Below are 21,736 nucleotides of genomic sequence, written 5' to 3' on the forward strand. Positions count from 1 at the left end.
GCTAATGGGGATTTGGATTTCGCAAAGGGTTTCTAAAAGCATCTCAGAGTCAAGAGAAGTTCAGCCACAGCTTTCCCATCCTCACCCCCTGGGTCGGGTCCAATGGGTAAGTTTTAAATTTTTTCCTGAAGTGTCAGGGATCAAACCCAAGACCTTGCGCATGCTGGGCAAGTGCTCTGCCCCCAGCCATACTCCCAGCCCCCAGAGGAAAGTGATGGAACCCTAAGAGAAAAAAGCAGAACAAAGATCAAGGGGAGAAACCAAAGGGCTGCCGATTTCCATCTTCAGGATGGCCCGTAAGTGCGACATTTCCCCATGTGTTGGCCTCTGAACAGCATCTGACACCAAAATTTCCAATGAAGAAATGCTCAGAAAGGTGAAGTGAAGTTCAAGATCACTCAGCTTTGTATATTAAGGAACCAATACCTGTTTGGTTCTGTTTGTTTTGAGAAGGGGGTTTTGCTACGTTGCTCAGGCTGGTCTTACACTTCTGGACTCAAGTGATCCACCTGCTTTGGCCTCCCAAGTAGATGGGACTACAGGCACATGCCACCATGCCTGGCTCAGGGGCCAAGATCGGGATGGCTCGAAGGACTTCCTTACTCCATTTTCAAGCTTATGAAAGAAATACTGTGAGAGCTCTTGATTATCTTTTGTGTTCCTCCACCTCAAATTTGTATGTTGAAGCCCTAACTCACCTCCACTGTGATGACATTGGGACTCCTCTGGTTGCTTTTCTGTACTGGGGATTGAACCCAGGGCTCCTTTACCAGCGAGCAACATTTCCAGCCTTTTTGTTTTATAATTTGAAGACAGGGTCTTGCTAAGCTGCCTAGGGCCTCATTAAGTTGCCAAAGCTAGCCTTAAACTCGCAATCCTCCCTGCTTCAGCCTCCAGAATTGCTGGATTACAGCCATGCACCACTATGCCCCCCCCATAACTATTTCTTGCTTTATTCTGTAATTTATATATGATAGCCCCAGACCCAAACATTTGGTTTTTCTCTTCTGACTTTGTTATTCCTTCAGTATTTATGTCAAGAGAGATTTGTTCTCCCAATAAAATATGTAGTTTGACTTTCGTCCAGTACACCTAGGCAAATATACACAATGTAAACAACAACCACCAGACATGGTAGTGCATGTGTGTAGTCCCAGCTACTTGGGAGGAAGAGGCTGGGGATTACTGGAGCCTAGGAGTTCAAGGCCACTCAGGGCAACATAGCAAGACCCTATCTAAAACCAAAACCATGTTAAGTATTTTTAAATGTGTGGTATATTATGTTATGTTGTACAACTCTTACCACCATCCACCTCCAGAACTTGTTTATCTTCTCAAACTGAAACTCCATACTCATTAGACAATGAATCCCTAAACTCTTCTTCCCCAGCCCCCGGAAACTGCCATTCTTTCTGACTCTAATGAATCTGAATCCTTTAAGTACCTCATGTAAATGAAATCATACTCTATTCACTGATACCGGAAATTGAACTCAGGGACATTCAACCACTGAGCCACATCCACAGCCCTATTTTGTATTTTGCTTAGAGACAGGGTCTCACCGAGTTGCTTAGTGCCTCCTTAAGTTGTTGAGGCTGGCTTTGAACTCGAGATCTTCCTGCCTCAGCCTCCTGAGCTGCTGGGATTATAGGTGTGCGCCACCACGCCCAGTTTATTCACTGTTTTTGACTGGCTTATGGCCTCAAGGTTCATCCATCCATGAGGCTTGTGTCAGAATTTCCTTCTGGGGCCTTGGGTGTAGCAGTGGATACAGCACTTACAAAGCATGTATGAGGTCCTGGATTTAATCCCCAGAATCCCCAGGAAAATAGCCTCTTTCCTCTTTCCTCTCTAAGACTTAATAATGTCCCATTGTATGTAGGTTGAGCATCCCTAATCTGAAACCTTGAAATCTGATATGCTCCAAGATCCTAAACTTTTTGAGTATCATGATACCACAAATGGAAGATTCCACACCTGATCTGTGGTGGGTCACAGTCAAGAAGCAGATGCACTAAAATCATCTTCAGGAGGCTGGGGTTCTGGCTCAACAGTAGAGTGCTTGCCTCGCACGTGCAAGACCCTGGGTTCGATCCTCAGCACCACATAAAAATAAATAAGTGAAATAAAGGTGTTGTGTCCAACTACAACTAACAAATAAATATTAAATAAATAAATAAAATAAAATCATCTTCAGGCTATGTGTATATGAAACATAAATTAATTTTGTGTTTAGACTCAGATCCCATCCCCAAGGCATCTCCTTATAAATAGGCAAATATTCCAAAATCTGAAATCTTTTTGTTTTCGGTACCACGGCTTGACTATTTTACTTAGAGGCAGAGTCTCACACAATTGCTTAGAGCCTTGCTAAGTTTCTAAGGCTGGCTTTGAACTCACTATCCTCTGCCTTAGCCTCCCAAGCTGCTGGGATTACAGGAATGTACCACTGCGCCCAGTTTCAAATCTGAAATCTGAAACACTTCTGGTCCCAAGCATTTTCAATAAGGGTTATTCAACCTATACCACGTTTTATTTGTCCAGTCATCTCTCAAAGGGACACTTGGGTTGCTTCATCCCTCCCACCAGAATCTGCTTTCCATTATTTTGTGTGTCTCCCCAGAAGATTAATTACTAAATCATATGACATTTCTATTTTCAATTTTTTGAGGAATTGCTAGACTGTTTTTCATAGCAACTGCACCATTTTCCATTCCCACCACAGTACTCAAGGGTTCCACACCTTTGCCAATACTTGTTTTCTATTGTTATTTTTTATATCTAATAGTCATTCTAGTAGGTGTGAAGTGGCATCTCATTGTGCTTTTTATTTGTATTTCCCTAATGATTCGTGGTATTGAGCATCTTTTCATGTGCTTGATGGCCACTTCTACATCTTCTTTAGAAAAATGTCTGTTCGTCTTTTGCAGATTTTTTAATCAAGTAGTGTTTTTACTGTTGAGTTGTAGGAGTTCTTATGCATCGTGGCAGAGTGGCAATAGCAGGCAGCTATATACTAGTTGGTGCCGCAGTTTATTCAATATCTGCCCCTCTCCCAGGCCATACATTCCAAGAGGCCAGACTGTCATCGTTATGTGCAGGTTAAGCATTCCTAATCCAAACAGGACTGACAGTGCCTGGTACCAATCAGGTGATCAGATAAGTAGGCAGACCTCAGCTTATCATAAATCCACATTCCTTGACTTTTCATGTTGAGAGGCGGGTGAAGAAGGAATGATACCCTAGTCCTGAGGAACAGTAGAGCAAAGTGGTTACTAGGTTCTGGCCCTAGACTGCTTGGATTAGATACCAGCTCTGCGTCTTACTAGTCAAATGATCTTGGGACGGTCACTTCACATCTTCTGCCTCAGTCTACCTTCCCCAAGAGATGTCAACACTTGGAAGATAAGTGATTGGAAGAAGGTAACAAGCTGAGCGGGGTGAAGCAAGGGATTTTAAACAGGCAAGAGATTGATACCAACAGAGGGGACAATGGGACCCTTAGGCCCCCTTTACCGCTCCTGAACCTTGCACAGCCACGTGACCACCCCTCCACTAGGCAAGACAGCAAAATTCTGTCCCCAGAGAAGTTTACTGGGAGGAACTCTGGACTTGGGGGCGGCAGACACAGAGAGTCAGATTTCAATGCCAAATGGAAAGTGGGGGTGGGGGGACCCCAAGCCCCTTCCTTAGTTCTGCAGCCTGAATCCTGACCGCCAGAAGTTGGCAGTGTAGAAAGGAGAGGAGAGGCCTTCGAGTGCACATGTCCTTGGTGTGAAGCTGGATTGTCAGTCACCTCACAGCAAAGCCCACCAGTCCCCCCACCCCACAGCTGCCAATCAGTTATTCAATGCATCACTCAAAGCTTACCCTGCAGTCACGTCTCACCAGATATTTCAAGGGAGTCTCCAGAATCAAAGAGGGAGGACAAAGCAGACAAAGAAGCCAAGATATTGGAAGTAAGTCGTTAATGCAGAGAGCAGAAGACAGTACAAAAGTTATTAGTGTCCTCAGTGAGTTCAGAGATTGTGTCCGTGAAATAAGATGCTGTACATGCTATATAAAAAGAGAATAACAAGAGAAGAAGAAAGGGCACAGGGAGAATGAAATAATTTTTAGAAAGTCAATAGAAGGGTTGAGAGAGAATGAAAAGGAAATCTCCCAAAGGTCGAAACCAAAAGACAATGTGAGGAAACGAGAGGATTAGTCCCGGAAGGCTCACATCTGATTGATGGATTTTCCATGGATTCCAGGAAAAGCAGAGAAGAGGAAACTATCAAAGAAATGATATAAGGACTGGAGGTATAGCTCAGTTGGTAGAGTGCTTGTCTAGCATGCATAAGGCCCTGGGTTCAATCCCCAGCGTCTCAAAAGAAAAGAAAAGAAATGATATAAGAACATTGCATCTTCAAGAGCGTGAGTCTTCAGGCTGACAGGGTTCAATACAAATAAAAAAAGAGTCACCCTAAAGCAGCACATCGTCACCAAATGTCAGACTACCAAGGATAAAGAGAAGATCCCTAAAGGTTTGGCAGGATAGATTACATACAAATTATCAGGAACCACAATGGTTTCAGACGCTTCAGTGGCCACACTGGGAGCTAGAAGATGAGGAAGTCATGCCTTCCAAGTTCTGATGGGAGTCCAGGCATGGTGGTGCGTACCTGTAATCCTAGCTACCCTGGAGCCTGGGGAAGGAGGATGGAGAGTTCAAGTCCAGCCTCTGCAACTTGGTGAGACCTTGTCTCAAGATAAAAAAAAAAAAAAAAAAAAAAAATTAAAGAGCTGGGATTGTGGCTTGAGTGCTCACCTAGCACAGGCGGGACCCGGGTTTGATCCTCAGCACCACATAAAAATAAAGGCATTGTGTTGTGTCCATCTATACCTTAAAAAAAATTAAAAAGAAGGCTGGGGATAGTGGTAGAGCACCTTCCTAGCATGTGTGAGGCCCTGGGATCCATCTCACAATCTAGTGAGATCCTGTATCAAAATAAAGAATAAAAAAGAGTTGGAGATGTAGCTCAGTGGGAAAGCACTCCTGGGTTCAATTCCCTAGTATCCCAAAAACATCCTGATGGAAAATTATTTTCAACTACTATTCCAGATACAGTTAAAAAAAATAAAAACACAAATGAGGATAGAAAAAGACATTTTCAGACAAGCAAGGGGATAAAAAAACTGCCCCAAATGCCCTTTCTTAGGAAATGACTGGACAATGTTCTCCACCAAAATGAGGGTATAAACCAAGAGAGATGGACACTTTCAAGCTAGAAAACAGGTGCTCGAACAGAGGGAAAGAGGGGTACAGCTGTGTAGATAGCAGCCAGACTCGGGAGGAAAGGGGAGGAATAAAGAAAGGCCCAGCAGACAGATCAGTAGGAAAACAAAAGGATGGATCGTGTTCCTGCACAGGGAAGGCATTTTACGGATCTACTGGGGTGTTGGAAGAGATTTGGAAATATGTGCCCAGAACTAAGCAAATGAAAAATGAGATAATTATTAACTCCAGGAAAATAAAAGTCTACACTATAAAACAAATGTAATTATAGTATACTCTTTGGCTCAGAAAAGGAAGGATAATATCTATGGAATCTTAAGAATGTAAAACCTAAAAGTATGGAGAAAAAAGTCGGACATGATGGTGCACGCTTCCAGACTCTCAGGAGGCTGAGGCGGGAGTATTGTTAGAATATTGTTAGAGTGCATGAGTTCAAGACCATCCTGGGCAATATAGTGAAACTCTGTCGAAAGAAAGAAAGAAAGGAAGGAAGGAAGGAAGGAAGGAAGGAAGGAAGGAAGGAAGGAAGGAAGGAAGGAAGGAAAGAGGAAAGGAAGAAGGAAGGAAGGAAGGATAAAGGAAAAAGAGGAGGGCTGAGATTGTAGTTCTGTGGTAGAGTGCTTATCCAGCATGTGTGAGGCACTCGCTTCAATTCTCAGCACCACATATAAATAAATAAAGGTCCATAACAACCCCCTGCCCCCCCAAAAAAAACAGAAAGAAGAGGAAAAGAATGTAAACCCTGAATAATAATAATAATGATGATTATAATAATAATAAGAATTATTATTATTATTATTATTTTGAGATAGAGTCTCACTTTGTTGCCTAGGCTGGCCTCAACTCCTGGACCTCCTGTCTCAGCCTCCTGAGTAGCTGAGATTATAAACATGTACCACCTTACCAGGCTAACTAATCCTGAATATTGATTTTGCTAAAAATTGTGATAGAACTATATTAGAGAATGGAAAGAGGAAGAGTTGGGTCTACCATAATATGGAACTATCTATGCTGGACATTCCTGTGTTCACAGATACTTAGTTCTCCTTGCACATAGAAAACTGTATGTCTTCGCCTCGTGCAGGTGGGCGCGGCTATAGGACTACTTCTGGCTGGGGCGCCCGAGGTGGAAGTACCTTGCTGCTGTTAGAGGAATACTTAGATGCCTCTCTGCTCCCTCTGGGATGACCAAGGAGACCATGGGTCAAGATGGCAGAGCCACAAAAACGAAGCAACCTGGAATTGCCTCTTGGAATATGAGGTCCTGACAATGTTGAGTGGATTCTGCAATGTAGGAAATAAACCTTCAATCTGTTAAGCCACTGAGATTTGGGGACTGTTTGTTACTGCTGCATAGCCTTACTTAACCAAATACAAACTTCAGTAAATACTCTAAATACTCTCTAAAATTCATCCATCAAGAAATAGCTTATACTTTAGAATTATGGGAATAATCACCCAAAGAATATAGTTAAAAACATTAACAGTGGTTACCTCTGGGGAGTAAGACAGAGGAGAGAGGAGGGGTGAACAGAGAAGGGCAACCGTTTTCATTAAAATATTCTATGGCTTTTTGTAGTCTTCAGTTGTATTACACAGGCAGAAATAAAATTTTAACAAAAAACTACTTTTATATACGTAGTTTGGAAAAATCTCAACTAAATCATTTCAATGACCGTCTCTTGGGGGGGAAAGCCTGCTAGACAGGATGTTTGAAAAGCTACAGATGTGGCTGGACACAGGCAGGCATTGTGGGTGAGGAGGCTGAGGTGAAAGTGGGGAGATATGGAACCGTGTCCTGAACAGATCTGCTTTTCAGAGTGAGCACCCTTCCCTGTGTGGGTGATGAACTTGGGGGAGAGAGACTGCTGATGGTGAGCAGTTGGGAGGCTGCTGCGCTGGTCTTGGTGAGAGCTGATGAACCACGGAGGAAGCCATCTCCTGTGGGCCAGGCACAGTGGTGCATGCCTGTAATCCCAGCCACTCGGGAGGCTGAGGCAGGAGGATTGAAATTTGAGGCCAAATTTGGCAGCTTTTAGTGAGACATTGTCTCAAAATAAAAAGGGCTGGGGATGTAGCTCAATGGTGAAGCTCTCCTGGATTCAACCCCAGTACCAAAAAAAAAAAAAAAAAAAAAAAAAAGACATCCTTGTCACCAATGGAGCCTGCTGTTTGCACTGTTGATAGCAAGAAACAAAATGGACCAAGTCCCCTTCCTTCAGGGAGCTTACATGGGCAAGAGATCCCCAGGAACAGAAGAGAAGATACATATGTCAGTGATAACGTGAGGCAGTGGTTCATGGTCTAGAGAAAAGCAGAGGAGCTGGGAGGCAGTACTTAAGGGGATACTTAAGATAGGGTGATCAGGAAGGGCGTCTCTAAGGAGGTGACATTTGAAGGGTCCTCAGTTATGTGAAAGAGTAAGTCAATCAAAATTCGGGGAAAAGCAAATCCAGAGGTTCTGGGAGGGGAGCCGGGCTTGGCTGGTCTGAGGAACCCTAACCCTAACCCTTACCCTAACCCTAACCCTAATTCTAACCAGCGTGTGGCAGAGGACCCCAGGAGAGGGACAGGTGCTCGGAGCCAGGGTCCCAGAGGTTGTGGAACACAGAGGGAAATTTGGGGGATCACGAGGGTAGGGGTTGAGAGCAAGGGCATGGAGTGATTTGTCTTGGGGCTGGAGAGAAAATCGGCTAAAGAGGCCATCAGAGCAGGGCTGGGCAGTGGGAACAAGAGAGGGAAGCAGGAAAAGAAGGGTCTGGGGTCCCCCTGGCAGCCGCACTGGGCCACTCACCCCCCCTGGACTAGTTAGAGCAACTCCAGCTCCTGCTTCCCGGCATTGCAGCCCCCTCAGGGAAGGGAAGGATCCTTCACATCAAAATAGCAGGCAAAGAACAGCCTCGAATTGTTCTGCGTAAAAGCGAGAAATTAGAAGAGTCAGCTGTGGGCCCGCCGCCGCCCACGCAGCTGCCACCCGCACCGCCACCCGCACCCTGCTGGAGACCCACTTCCCCACGCTGCGATTCTGCTGTCTCCCAGCAAAACTTTTTACTTCTCCAGCCCTGAGCAAATAGCAGCTATTTTGAGAGGGAATGGGACAGATGCTGGCCCTGGAGGACAAGGAGCACGTCCATTTTTCTTTTTTAAACTCAAAAAAAAAAAATTAAAAAACCCAACCATCACTTGAAGGAACAGCTTTGGCAGATGGGAGTTTGTGCGGCAGTGAGTGTCCTCATCCTGGGCGGTATGAGGGACGCTCAAGGAGAGAGAGAGGCACAGAGACACACACTGTGGCATCACCCTTGCAGTAGAGTGGGGAAAGAGCATGGGAAGTCAGCCAAATTTTCAGGTTGGCTCTGCTGCTGTGTGACCTTAGGTGAGTTGTGCCACCTCTCTGGCCTTCAGTTTCCCTGTCACTAGTATGGGCTTATGGATGCACAATAATTCTCAAATGTTAGAGTTCTTAAGAATCCTTTGGGGTTGGGGTGTGCTTGTTAAAGATGGAGAATCCCAGGCCCCAGCTGTAGGTTAAGATGTAGCAGCCAGGCATGGTGGCATATGCCTGTAATCTCAGCAACTCAAGAGGCTGAGGCAGGAGGATAGTAAGTTTGAGGCTGGCCTGGGCAACTTATTAAGACCTAGCAGATCTGAGGTGGGTTTGAGAAATCTACATTTCTCATAGGCTTTTCTGGTAATTGTGAAGGGAGCCCTTGGACCCCACCTTAATAAAATTGCTTCCCTCAATCTCTCAGACTCTGGTATATGAGCCATGCTCATGAGTGTTGCTCTCACAGTGCACCCTTCTTTGGGTTCCTCTGAATTCCAGGGTCATGAAAGGAGTCCTGCCCCCTGCCTCAGTGCCTCTGTGTTCCTGTGATGAGTGCTGCTTTGGGACAGTCTCCTTCAGGCTACCCAGTGTCCAGCCAAGGCCCTGGTGCAGAAGGGACCATGGCTATAAATGTTGGCCAAACAAGGAACCAGCTGCAGTGCAGACACAGAGCACGGAGGATGTTGGGAATGCTGGGTGCAGAGTTTGGTTGCACACCTCTGGTTTGACATCTGGGTTTGTGTCCTGGGCAGGGTGTGTGACACTGTCAGCAACTCACCTTCCCCACACTCCTGGGGAAGTAAGGAGAGGCACTGAGGTTACTATACAGGGATGAGACCAGATGCATGGCCAAGGCAGGGCCAGGAGCCTTGGTCTACCATGGAGGACAGCCCAGAGGGCCCCAGACCGTCTGCCAGGCAGAGTCCCTTCCTCAGAGTTGGTCAATCATACTCCCCCAAATAGGCCAGTGGTGAGAGCTAGAGAGTCAGGTCATTCTGGTCAAGCCCAGCTTCATTCTGCATAGACAAAGAGTAATAACAATTATCCTCTCTGAGTGATTTATTTTTTGGTCAGGGGGAGTCTGGGGATTGAACTCAGGGACATTCGACCACTGAGCCACATCCCCACCCCTATTTTGAATTTTATTTAGAGACAGGGTCTCACTGAGTTGCTTAGCACCTTGCTTTTGCTGAGACTGGCTTTGAACTCACAGTCTTCCTGCCTCAGCCTCCGGAGCCACTGGAATTACAGGCGTGCACCACCGTGGTGGGGCAGAGTGATTTCTTCTTTTTCTTCATTTCTTTCCTTTTTTGTGATGCTGGGGCTTGAACCCCAGGGCCTTGTACACCCCCAGCCTTGTCCTACATGTTTAGCAATCATAGGATTCAGGGCTAAGTTCTATATTATCCCATTAAATTTTTACAACAACCCTAATACTGCCCAACAAATAAAACAAACAAAAAAATATAACCATCCCAAGAGGCTGGTATAAGTATTACCCTCTTTTTAAATTAAGGACACTGAGGCTCAGACTGTTCAAGCTTCTGGCCCAGAGTTACTCAGTCGAGGCAGGATTAGAACCCCGATATGTTTTCCTCTGGAGCCAGTGTTTCCTTTAACCAAATTGCTTAGTACCTCACAGAAGATAAGAATTTTCCTAAAATACCTTCTGTCAAAGTCACCCACAGCAGAGAAGTCCTTTTTTGCATCTGTTGTAGTGTGAAGGAGTGATACCAAACCAGATGATTCAGGGTTCCAGTCCCACCCCTGCCCTGACCCTTTATGTGACCTTGAGCAAGTCACTTCACCTCCCTGAGTTTAATAAAAACTGAAATCTGTGACATGGGATGATTAACCATGCGCTTCCTCCTAAGGTACACTAAGTTGAAGACGGCCACCAACATCTACATCTTCAACCTGGCCTTGGCCGACGCGCTGGCCACCAGCACGCTGCCCTTCCAGAGTGCCAAGTACCTGATGGAGACGTGGCCCTTCGGGGAGCTGCTCTGCAAGGCTGTGCTCTCTATCGACTACTACAACATGTTCACCAGCATCTTCACTCTCACCATGATGAGCGTCGACCGCTACATCGCCGTCTGCCACCCGGTCAAGGCCCTGGACTTCCGCACACCTGCCAAGGCCAAGCTGATCAACATCTGCATCTGGGTCCTGGCCTCAGGTGTTGGTGTCCCCATCATGGTCATGGCTGTGACCCGACCCCGGGGTGAGTGAGGGAGGGAGCTGTGGCACAGGCCTCTGACTGTAGGAGACAGCATGTAGGCCCCCGTAGGTCTCCAGGGCAGCTACCAGGAAGAGTGGAGGTGGCTCACCAGTGGAGGAGTGGTTGGTGGAGCAAAGGAGGTGTGATGGCTGGCCAGTAGGAGGACAGAAGGTCCACCAGTGGGAGTGAAATTGTTGACCAAGGAGCAATGTGGGTGTTGAATATTATGAAGATGAATGACTGCTCAGGGCTCAAATAGATTGCTGGCCAAATTGGATTTTGGGGGGGACAGGGATACTGGGCATTGAACCCAAGGGTGCTTAACCACTGAGCCACATCCCCAGCCCTTTTTAAAAAAAAAAATTTATTTTGAGACAGGGACTCCCTGAGTTGCTAGGGCCTCGTTAATTTGCTGAGGCTGGCTTCCAACTCGCAATCCTCTTCCCTCAGCCTCCCAAGCTGCTGGGATTACAGGCATGCCACCATGCCCAGTGCCAAATGGAATTTGGGATTGTGGATGGCTGGTCTACGTTCATGTAGGTGGCTGGCCAGGACTGTGTGGATGATTGACCTCTATGGAAATGGATGATGGCCAGTGGGGTGAGGTGTCATTGACCAATGAGCAGTGGAGGCTACAAGATTTGCAGTCCCATCCCAAACTCTCTTCTATCCCACTTTGAAAACTATTGGCCAGATGACCAAAGTTAGGCCTAGAAAATGGCCCTAAGAGAATGATAGATGCTTTTCCTTAGAATAAAATGGGAATCACTTTATTTACTAACTGAACTAGTTACTCTAGCTACTGTAACAGTCTGCAAAGCTCGGGGGCTTAACACTTCAGAAATTTATTTCTCATTCACATCACAATATACCATGAGTAAGAGGAGCACAGTTACTCAGAGATCCAGTCTCCCACCGATGGTTCCTGAATCTTCCTCTGCTGGCCTCAGGCTGGCAGATGAACATGGAGAAAGAGCAGGGAGAAAGCACAACCACTTTTCAGTGCTATGGCCCATGTCTTCCTGGTGATAGCTAGATGGTCACATGACCTTACCTTGATATAAGGAAGTGGGAAATGTAGTATTGAAGGGTGCCAAAGACATTAGTAACTAATTAACCTCTCTGAGCCACATTTATCACGGAGTGTGGAAAGGTTAAATGAGGTAATATGAAAAAAAAAACAACCAACCAAAAAACACTTAAGCGAAGGACTGGCTTATTGCCAAGGCCCAGTAAATAGCAGGTGTTAAATGATGAATGAAGCCTTTAGACAAGGCAGGGACTCCTACCTCCATTCAACCGGAAGACAACTTGGAGAGGTCAGATGGTTTACTTAGGGCTCGTTGGGTGGAACTTGGGCCACAACCCAAAGTTCCTGCACTCAGATCGGTTGCTCCTCTTGGCACTTTGGGTAGAGGTTTGCAGAGGCTTGGTGCTGTGGGTGAAAGGGGAGCAGGCTTGATGGGAGTCTTGACAGTCATAAGACAGACACTCTGGTGCACATATAGCCTCTTAGTGATTGGTTTTAGCCGCAGGGCCCTATTCCTCACTGTTAGCCTTTAGTTCATAAGCCATTAACTACTGCCCTGCTTGGGGCTCCCTGTACACACACATACACACACACACACACACACACACTGGGTGTGCCATTAGCACTTTTGGGTTCTATGTGCCACTTCCTGTTTGGTTTTAAACAAGTGCTGTTCCCTTCTGAGTTTGGTTCTGCTATCTGAACAATGAAGGTTGGACTCAGTCATCTGGGGGTCCAGGCAGCCTGATGTCCTGCAAACCACTTTGTGGGTCCCCAGTCCCTTTCTTATAACTCCTAATCTTCAAGTCTATTGTGTGGCTCCAAGAGATCTTGGGAGTCTCCTGGACCAGCCTCAAGCCTGCATCAGAATCCAAAATGCTAATGAAGCCCAGGCCCACACTCCAGGAACAGGGAGCTCCTTCCCTCCTTGGTCCCTTTCCTATCTTGGGCAGGTATGGCTGTCAGAAAATTGTTGTTTTTCTCTTTTTGTAGTACTGGGGACGGAACCCAGGGTTCCACATGGTAGGCGAGCACTCTACCACTGAGCTACAGCCCCAGCTTAGGAAGTTCTTCTTGACATTAGCTGGGATCTATCTCCCTCCAGGGAAGCTGGTTCTAGCCTTAGTCTGTGGGCTCCTGTATGTATTTACCCCTGGTCTCTGTGCTCTGTTTAAGCACTTGAACTCCACTGTGCTAAATGTCTTAAATCCCTTAGCCTATTTAATCCTCATGATAATCCTGCAAGTTACACTCTGCAGAAGCTTGAAGAGGGTAAGTAATTTGTCCAGGGTCACAGTGTACACAGTCAGGGCCTGATTCCAACGCTTTTTTTTTTTTTTTTTTTAGGGGGAGGTACCAGGGATTGAACTCAGGGGCACTCGACCACTGCTGAGCCACATCCTCAGCCCTATTTTGTATTTTGCTTAGACACAGGGTCTCACTGAGTTGCTTTGGGCCTTGCTAAATTGCTGAGGCTGGGTTTGAACTCACAGATCCTCCTGTCTCAGCCTCCCAAGTTACTGGGATTACAGGCTCATTTTACAGGCGCCGGGCTTGAGTCCTGCTCCTAACTCATGCTTCGTTAGTCAATCTTAGCATTACAGAACCACTGGAGCAAGTTTGGGAATGTGTGGGCTTTGTCACAGTGACTGGCAGAAGAATCACCTTGAGCAACCAGGAGGAGGTGGTGGCGCTTGACCAAGCCCAGAAGGTGCGACCAGCAGGCAGAGCCCCTGAGGTGCACAGACCCCTCACCGCCTCTTTGTCTCCCCTTGTTTCCCCAACGCAGATGGGGCGGTGGTATGCATGCTCCAGTTTCCCAGCCCCAGCTGGTACTGGGACACGGTGACCAAGATCTGCGTGTTCCTCTTCGCCTTCGTGGTGCCCATCCTCATCATCACAGTGTGCTACGGCCTCATGCTGCTGCGCTTGCGCAGCGTGCGCCTCCTGTCAGGCTCCAAGGAGAAGGACCGCAGCCTGCGGCGCATCACGCGTATGGTGCTGGTGGTGGTGGGCGCCTTCGTGGTGTGCTGGGCGCCCATCCATATCTTCGTCATCGTATGGACGCTGGTGGACATCGACCGGCGCGATCCACTAGTGGTGGCCGCTCTGCACCTGTGCATCGCGCTGGGCTACGCCAACAGCAGCCTCAACCCCGTGCTCTACGCCTTCCTGGACGAGAACTTCAAGCGCTGCTTCCGCCAACTCTGCCGCACGCCCTGCTGCCGCCCGGAGCCAGCCAGCTTCAGCCGCGCCCGGGAAGCCACCGCCCGCGAGCGTGTCACCGCTTGCACCCAATCGGTCGGCCCGGGTGGTGGCGCTGCCGCCTGACCAGTCCTGGCTGGCCCCCGCGCGCTCCTCCGAAATGACCCGGCGGTCACACTGAGCCCCCTGGGAAGCGGGGACCACTATTCGAAATGGGGCAGTAGAAGGTCGGATTCTGTTTTGGAGAAGAGCATGGGACTTGAGGCCATCCAGCGGCCGTGAGGTGGAGCCTGTGCAGTGGGGTGGGCCTCGGCGCTGGTGCAAGGTGGAAGGCTCCAGATTGGGACTGAGGGGCGGGGCCTGCAGCTCTAGAACCGAGCCCCTTAATAAGGCCTCTCCAGCGGGGTGGAGAGTTGGGGACAACCTCTAATTCTATCTCACCCCGAGTGGGACTTCTATTGGGTTCTGCCCTGAGACCTGAGGATTCTGGGCCCAGGATCCAGTGGTGGGGACAGGGGCTTGAGTTGTAAGATTGGGCATGTGCACCGTGTAGAGGATCCTCTCCCAGGAGGAGATGGGGGTACCACAGAGTGAGGCGGGATGCTGCTGGAGAATCGGTCACGAGATAGGAGGGCCTGTATGCACTATCTGGAACCTCAAATTTTGGGTGGAGTGCCACCCCTGTTCTAGCAAGGGACAGGACTCCTTGAGGTCTTCGTTCAACTTTACTTCTTTATAGATAAAGAAAATACAAGACAAACAGAAGGAAAGAGAGAAATAATGTACTTTCTCTCTTGGACATTCATTTCCAGGGAGTGGTTCAGAGATCCAGCTCCACAATTGACCTAGTGGCCACAACACCAACTTCCAGTGGGGTTTTGGGACAGGATGGTGGAGCCGGGCTAGCTGTTCTATCAAAGACGACTGAAACGGGGCCTTCGTTGGGACAGGGTCCCCAGGGCCCTAAAGCTCAGGGAAAAGCAAGAAGGGCTGGGTGCTGCACCCAGCTTCAGTGGAGACCTCTGTGCCAAGGGGCAGCAGTGGGTGGGCTGAGACAGAGAGGTAAGGCTTCTGCTGTGAAATTAGTCCCTCAAGGTTGAAGGTGGATGTTTTACAGAGACCCCAGGGTCCTGGCATTTGTGGCCCAGTACTAGAACACAGAGGGCCATCTAATGATAGCTCCATGCATGGTGAGTGCACTGGAACTGGGCTGGGGGTTGCCAGAAGAACAAGTACAGATGCTTGGAATTCTGATAAGCACCCCAATATTCTTTCCCCTTCTCCCAGCATCTGGCTGTGACCCAGGTATCTGGTGCCAGTGACTAGTGAACTGGAACTGCCCACATGGGGCCTGACTTGGAAGGAACTGGGGGAAAGTGCCTTTTGTAACTGCAATGCTAGTGTTGGCCATGATCCTCTCTCCTTTTGCCCAAAGGATCCAAGGTCCCTGACCTGATTCAATTCACCCAGCTCCCCCTTCAAGCTACTGAGGGTAGGGTTCACCTAAAGATGGTCATAGGAATCTGTTCAGATATCCCAGATCTTTGCTTCCCTTCTCCCCAGGCAGGGTCTGTCTTTGCTACCCATCCTCTGGGCCTCCTCTTCCCCCGCCCCCCAGACACTGTCTGACTGCCTCAGCAACGCACCCCTGACTCCCTATTGAAGCAGCCTGGTGACATCCTTGTAAAAACAAATTTAATTTTCTTCCTTTTTTGGGACAGATGGAAAGAAATTGACGTCTTTGTCTCAAACAAAAAAAGAAAAGAGAAAGAAACAATATACCTCTTTCCCCTTTGACAGCCATTTCTTTGGAACAAAGGCTGGAGGCTGTCACTCTGGCAGGCACTGAAGTAGCATTCGGGGGAGAGGGTTGGGCACCAAGAAGGGCTTCGTGCACTTTGTGCACAGGGGTAAGAGTCCCTTCAGTGGTCAAAGTGCAGCCCTTCTTAGGGTGAAGAAGCCTTGGACCTGGAGATATTCTTCCTCTAGGAAATAGATCCCCTGGGACCTAGGATGCAAGGCAGTGGTCACCACTCAGATCAGCCTGCTAAGCCACCATGACCTGGGGTCTCAAGCCTCCTAGCTCACCTCACCAACTGAATGGACCCTGTGACCATAGAGATTTCCATTTGAATGTGTAGGGGATGTGTGAATGGGGGTGATCAGCAAGGCAGGGGCACCTGGATACTCCTAATCATTTGGGAATCTCCTACTTTGGGGAGATGGCAGAGAAAGGGGACAATTCAGGAATTAGGGAAGACTCCTGAATTAGATGACAGAGAAGTCAGGGCTGTTTATTTATCTTGCAAGGACTGTGTCTTCTCTGCCCCCACTCAGAAGAGGCCTGTCTCAAAGCTGCTTCAAGCCCACTCACTGCCACCCCCTGTGGGTATAACAGATCTGGTTGCTTTTTATCTCTTTGATATAAAGTTGTTCTAGGTCAGCAGAGGCTGACCCAGACTGTGTGCATTTAAGGAAATGTACACTTGTGTTGAAATCTACTTCCTGCTAGGCTGTGCGCCCTGGGCACTGGGACAGGGAAATGTCGGGCTTGACTCTGCCCTCAGAAATCTCAGAGCCAATGCTGGGAGACAAAGCATAAACAGGTAGTTGCATGTCAGTGATAAGTGCAGCGGCAGGGATCCCCAGGGATGGCATCGCAGGAAGTGTCTTTTTAGCTTTTTACTAAAAACACTTGTTTGAAACAATTCTATAAGAGCTTAGAAGGTGTCAAGGGACCCTAAAGGATGAGTAGGAGCTGGTCACCAAGAAGAGGGAACAGTGAGTGCAAAAGCATGGGGCCAGGCATGGTGGCACACATCTGTAATCCCAGCAGCTCAGGGGGCTGAGGCAGGAGGATCACAAGTTCAAAGGCAGCCTCAGCAAAAGTGAGGCCCTAAGCAACTCAGTGAGACCCTGTCTCTAAATAAAATACAAAATAGGGCTGGGGATGTGGCTCAGTGGTTGAGGGACCCTGAGTTCAATCCCTGGTACCAAAGGGGAGGGGGGGAAGCACAGGGATGTTCAAGTGCTTGGCAAACCCAAGAAGTTCGGTGCAGCAGGAGCACAGGACTTGACTAAGCACGTCCGAGTGCCAGGCTCACTGCCAAATGCTTTATGCACTTTATCCCAGCTGGTCCTTGTGACTGTCCATTCGGGGAAGTAGTATTATTCCTCTTTTAGATAAGAAAGCCAAGGCTCAAAGAGATCGAGCCACTTGCTCCTGAGTCACGGGGCCTGTTAACAGCTGCAGAACTCAGGTCAGTGGAATTCCAAGAAAAGTTCCAGGGTCCAAGTTTGCAGTTAATTCCAGGCATCATTAAAATAGAAAGACATTGGGAGCTGGAACCCTGGGATGGGGTTTTTGAAGACTTGAAACAAAATGGGAAAACCTGAAGGAAAAGGGCAAATTTTCATGAACTTTTGTTCCTCCTGAAGCTCTCTAAATCTTCACATTTCAAAATGTACCGTGTGTGATACATTCTAAAGCTCCAAATTGACAGTGTAATTCTAGATCATCACAGGGTTCTGAAAACTGCAGAGTAGGTCTCTACCCCCCTAATTTTCCATTGCTCATTCTCTAGGAGATGGAAGGGAAGCTTTTGCTCCTGGTTTAAAAATGTCCTATAGTTGGCTGGACGTGGAGGCACATGCCTGTAATCCCAGTGACTTGGGAGGCTGAAGGAGGTGGATTTGCAATTTTGATACCAGCCTCTGCAACTTAGCAGGACCCTGTCTCAAAATTAAAATAAAAAAGGGGGACCTGAGGGGGTATAGATTAGTGTTAAAACACACCTGCGTTCAACCCCCAGTACCAATAAATAAAAATGTCCTACAGTTTCATGTCTCTTCTTGTTGTAAAAAAAGTAGTGGTTAAGGCTGGAATCAGGTCTTGGCTTTCCCTTTATGAGCCTTAGTTTCCTCATCTGTAGAGTGGGCTTCCTTCCAGTGGTGGTTGTGAGGATTTAATGAGATAATGCATGTACAGGTGTAACCATAGGGTCCATCACATAAGGATGCTCTTAGCACAATAAGTAACTGGAGCTGAAATGCAAGGTCAGAGCTAAAGCTCCCCAGGGAAAGTGGATGGGCTTTCAGGGGTAGCAATGAAAAGAGAGAAGAGACTGGTGTCCTGGCATGGGGATCCCCACTCTTCCTAGGCTCAGGAGCCACCATGGAGAGTGAAAAGCTGCTGGAGAAGCAGGAGGAGGATGGGGAAATACGCTGCCATGGAAACTGGAGGAGGAAGGCGTTCCCAGGGGGAGGGAGTGATGGATAATGTCAAGTGTCATTCGAGAGGCTGGGGGTGGGGAGGGCAGAGGATAATAGGAGTAAACCAGAGCCCTCGAGTTCACTCTCCTACATGGCCAGGAAGCCTCAGAACCTGGCTTCAAGTCTCAGCCCTGAAGCTAAATGTCTGTGTGAGCTAGGCAGAGGATTTGCCCTCTCTGTGCTTCTGTTTCCTCCTGGATCTAAGACAAGGGATGGGTCAGTGTGTAATAGATGGTCCATCTCTAATAAGATTTCAGGTTTTGCTGAATGGTTGGCCACTCACTGGCAGTGCGATCTTACACAAGTCACCACACCTCTCCAAGTCCCCTCTGAAAGCTGAGATATTGCAAGCCAAGTATATACCAAAGTGCCTGGCACATGATAGGTCCCCAATGCAGGGAGGTTCTCTAATAATTATGTGGGTGCCAGAGGCAATTGTTACAAGGTTTATTTGGTTTGGAATTTGAAATGCCTGAAGGCAGAGGGGGCTCATCAGCCTCTGGAGAGTTCTTGAAGCAGCAAGAGTCCAGGCTGGGCACCTGCTGGGTATCTACTCGGTCTCAGTCCAAAGACCAGCCCTCGTTCTCTGTATCAGTGTCAGGTCTCAAGTCTAGAGCCTACCAACTGCTGCAGATTTGGACTAGGAACCAGCCTCAGAGACTCCAAAGCCCCTAGGAAGTGATACCACCCTATTCCTGGCTCCATATACCTACTCAAATATAAGACATATACACACAGCTTTCTTTCATTGTTTATTTATTTGTTATTCACTTCCAGGCATCAAGCAGTAGTGCTAGGAGCTGGAAGGGGTGATAGAAAAGAGTGAGGACCTCGTTCCCTACTCTGAACTTGCGGATGGGGGTCAGGAGACCAGGACAGCTGGGTGGGGCTCTGGCTGCAGGCAGCTTGGGGACTCAAAACCAGAGTTTACAGAGGGGCTGGTAAAACCCTTCAAAATGCACATACGGATGCTGTAGAGTGCAGAGCTGGGAGGTGGCCCAGGGTCTAGCTCCAGTACCATCACCGGGGTTGAGCCCTACCTGATGCATAGTCTTTTCCAGAGTGCAAATCACCTTTACACACGCCACCTCAGTGAAAGGCTGTTGGGATGCTACAGTAGATGACAGACACACTTAACTGTGCTCAGCTACATAGAGCAACTCATTAATGATCCCAGCCTGATTCGAGGTAGACGTTATTATTGTTTTTTTTTTTTTTTTAAAGAGAGAGTGAGAGAGGAGAGAGAGTGAGAGAGAGAGAGAGAGAATTTTTAATATTTATTTTTTTTTAGTTCTCGGCGGACACAACATCTTTGTTGGTATGTGGTGCTGAGGATCGAACCCGGGCTGCACGCATGCCAGGCGAGCGCGCTACCGCTTGAGCCACATCCCCAGCCCCGTTATTATTGTTATTACCTCCACTTCACAGATGAGGAAACTGAAGCTCAGGGGAGGGGATGGCTTGCCAAGGCCACATGGCTTGTCAGTGATTCCCCCGCTCTCCTCCTTCAGCCTCCCAAGAGGAATCACTCAGTGATGACACAGAAGCTCCCTGCAAATCTCACTTCCGGTCATGGACAGAGCATTCCCCATGCCGGGTTCTATGGCTCAGTACCTTGGCAGCACATACTGCCCCATCACCTCCTCTGCCCATGCCAGCTGCCCCCAGAATAGCCCCATCCATCCCTCCCTGTCTTGGAAGCCCGATGTGTTCTGTCATTATCTATATATTTTTTCAACTGCCTGCCATGTCTTTGCTGTGAGATGTCTTGAGCAAGCATTTCACTCTGAGCCCATTTCCTCCATCATGGAAGCTAACACGTACCTGGCAAGAAGTTGGCAAGATTTAGATAGAGGCTGAAAGTGAAGGGCCTGTCTGCTTTGGTCATAAAACTTTCCAGCAAATGCAAACAGGTCCATCGTAAGTGACTCTACCAAGTGGATGAATGGTGAGCCTGGTGCGTGGAGAAGGCTCAACGGATGGAACTTTTTTTTAAAAAAGTCTAGTGTTTCAAGTTTTACCTGCTCCAATCCGTATTTCTTAATGCCATAGGTGGGAGCAAAAGACCTTTTGTAACCATCTCCTTGAGTTTCAGAAGGAGGGACAGCCTACGCGCAAGAAGCAATTTTCAAGTGTGTTTTCTTACCAGTTCCTTGTAGGTGATGGTCCTATTTAGTCCCTCTCAGGGACCCAACAGTGAGAGAAATCCTGGAAGGGAAGAGGACTTTCTGGTGGCCCTGGCCTGGGATTTTTGGCCTGAATATTTGAATCATGGAGATGGAGTCCCTTGGTGGGTATCAGTGAAAATGACACTGGGAGTCATCTTCTAGAATCTCCTCTTAGAATGAATCATAAGATAAGAGGACAATTGGTTTTGACTCTTTGTCCTCCATTCTCTGCTCTGTGATGTTGGGTAGGCTTCCGTCTTCTCTGGGCCTCTGCACACTTGAGAGGCAGAGGTGGGAGTGGATAGATTCTGAGGACTCTGCCCATCTGAAAGAGAACTGAGGTCTCTCCCTCATGTTCCTTGATCTCAGAAGGACATCTCTTGGTAAATCCACTGGACATTTGTCCAGAGACAGAGAGAACCACGCCCGGCAGGCTGATGTTTGTGATTGTCTCTTGGGGGCTGAAGGAAGCTTGCTTCCCACCTCACCTTTGGCCCACTCCATGTCCCATCTTGGTATCGGGACCCAAACTTTTGATTTCCCAAATAAAGCAAGCGCTGTTCTCAGTGTCTACATTTCTGCGTGCTTCTTTCGTTTATCTTCTGTGGCCCCATCAGGAGGGGGCCCCAGGCTGGCGAGGTGACAGACCTGCCTGCTCACAGTGGAGGAAGCCCAAGCTCAGGACCTGCCCCAGGAAGATGCAGCCTGGTTCTGAAGACCTGCTCTAGTGGTGTGGTGGTGCACACCTGTAATCCCAGGGCTTGGGAGGCTGAGGCAGGAGGATCACAGGTTCAAAGCCAGCCTCAGCAATGGTGAGGCACTAAGCAACTCAGTGAGACCCTGTCTCTAAATAAAATACAAAACAGGGCTGGGGGTGTGGCTCTGTGGCCAAGTGCCCCTGAGTTCAATCTCCAGTACAAAAAAAAAAAAAAAAAAAAAAAAAGACCTGGTCTAAAGGGACAGACAGCTGCCATGATGCCCGAGAGCCTGTGTCAGGCCACCCAGGCCTTGCTACTCCCCAGCCCGCCCCTACCTTCCACATGCCTCCTCCTCTTCCCTGCTCCCCCATCTAGTCCCTTTCCCTCCACTCCCAGCTGACATGTCTCTGAGGCTCCCTCTAACTTCCTCTTCCCTCTCCAGCCTCCACCTCCCTTCTCTCCCCCTGCTCCTCAGTGACCCTGCCTTTGGCCATAGAGTCCCCCGTGCATTGAGGGAATTAGAGATCTTCTCCACT

General features: G+C 48.2%; 1 protein-coding gene across 1 annotated transcript in view; it reads left to right on the top strand.

The window, feature by feature from the left end:
- Oprd1 (opioid receptor delta 1) overlaps nucleotides 1-21,075 on the top strand; it is a 45,104-nt gene extending 24,029 nt beyond the window's left edge. The window contains exons 2-3 of the mRNA XM_005317702.5: nucleotides 10,481-10,830; nucleotides 13,647-21,075. Coding sequence (XP_005317759.1) covers nucleotides 10,481-10,830; nucleotides 13,647-14,188 — 892 coding nt within the window. The 3' untranslated portion in view covers nucleotides 14,189-21,075. The remainder of the gene's footprint in view (nucleotides 1-10,480; nucleotides 10,831-13,646) is intronic.
- Nucleotides 21,076-21,736: the final 661 nt, after the last annotated feature.

The sequence above is a fragment of the Ictidomys tridecemlineatus genome, chromosome 11 (genome assembly GCF_052094955.1).
Source record: "Ictidomys tridecemlineatus isolate mIctTri1 chromosome 11, mIctTri1.hap1, whole genome shotgun sequence".
Taxonomy (NCBI): Eukaryota; Metazoa; Chordata; class Mammalia; order Rodentia; family Sciuridae; genus Ictidomys; species Ictidomys tridecemlineatus.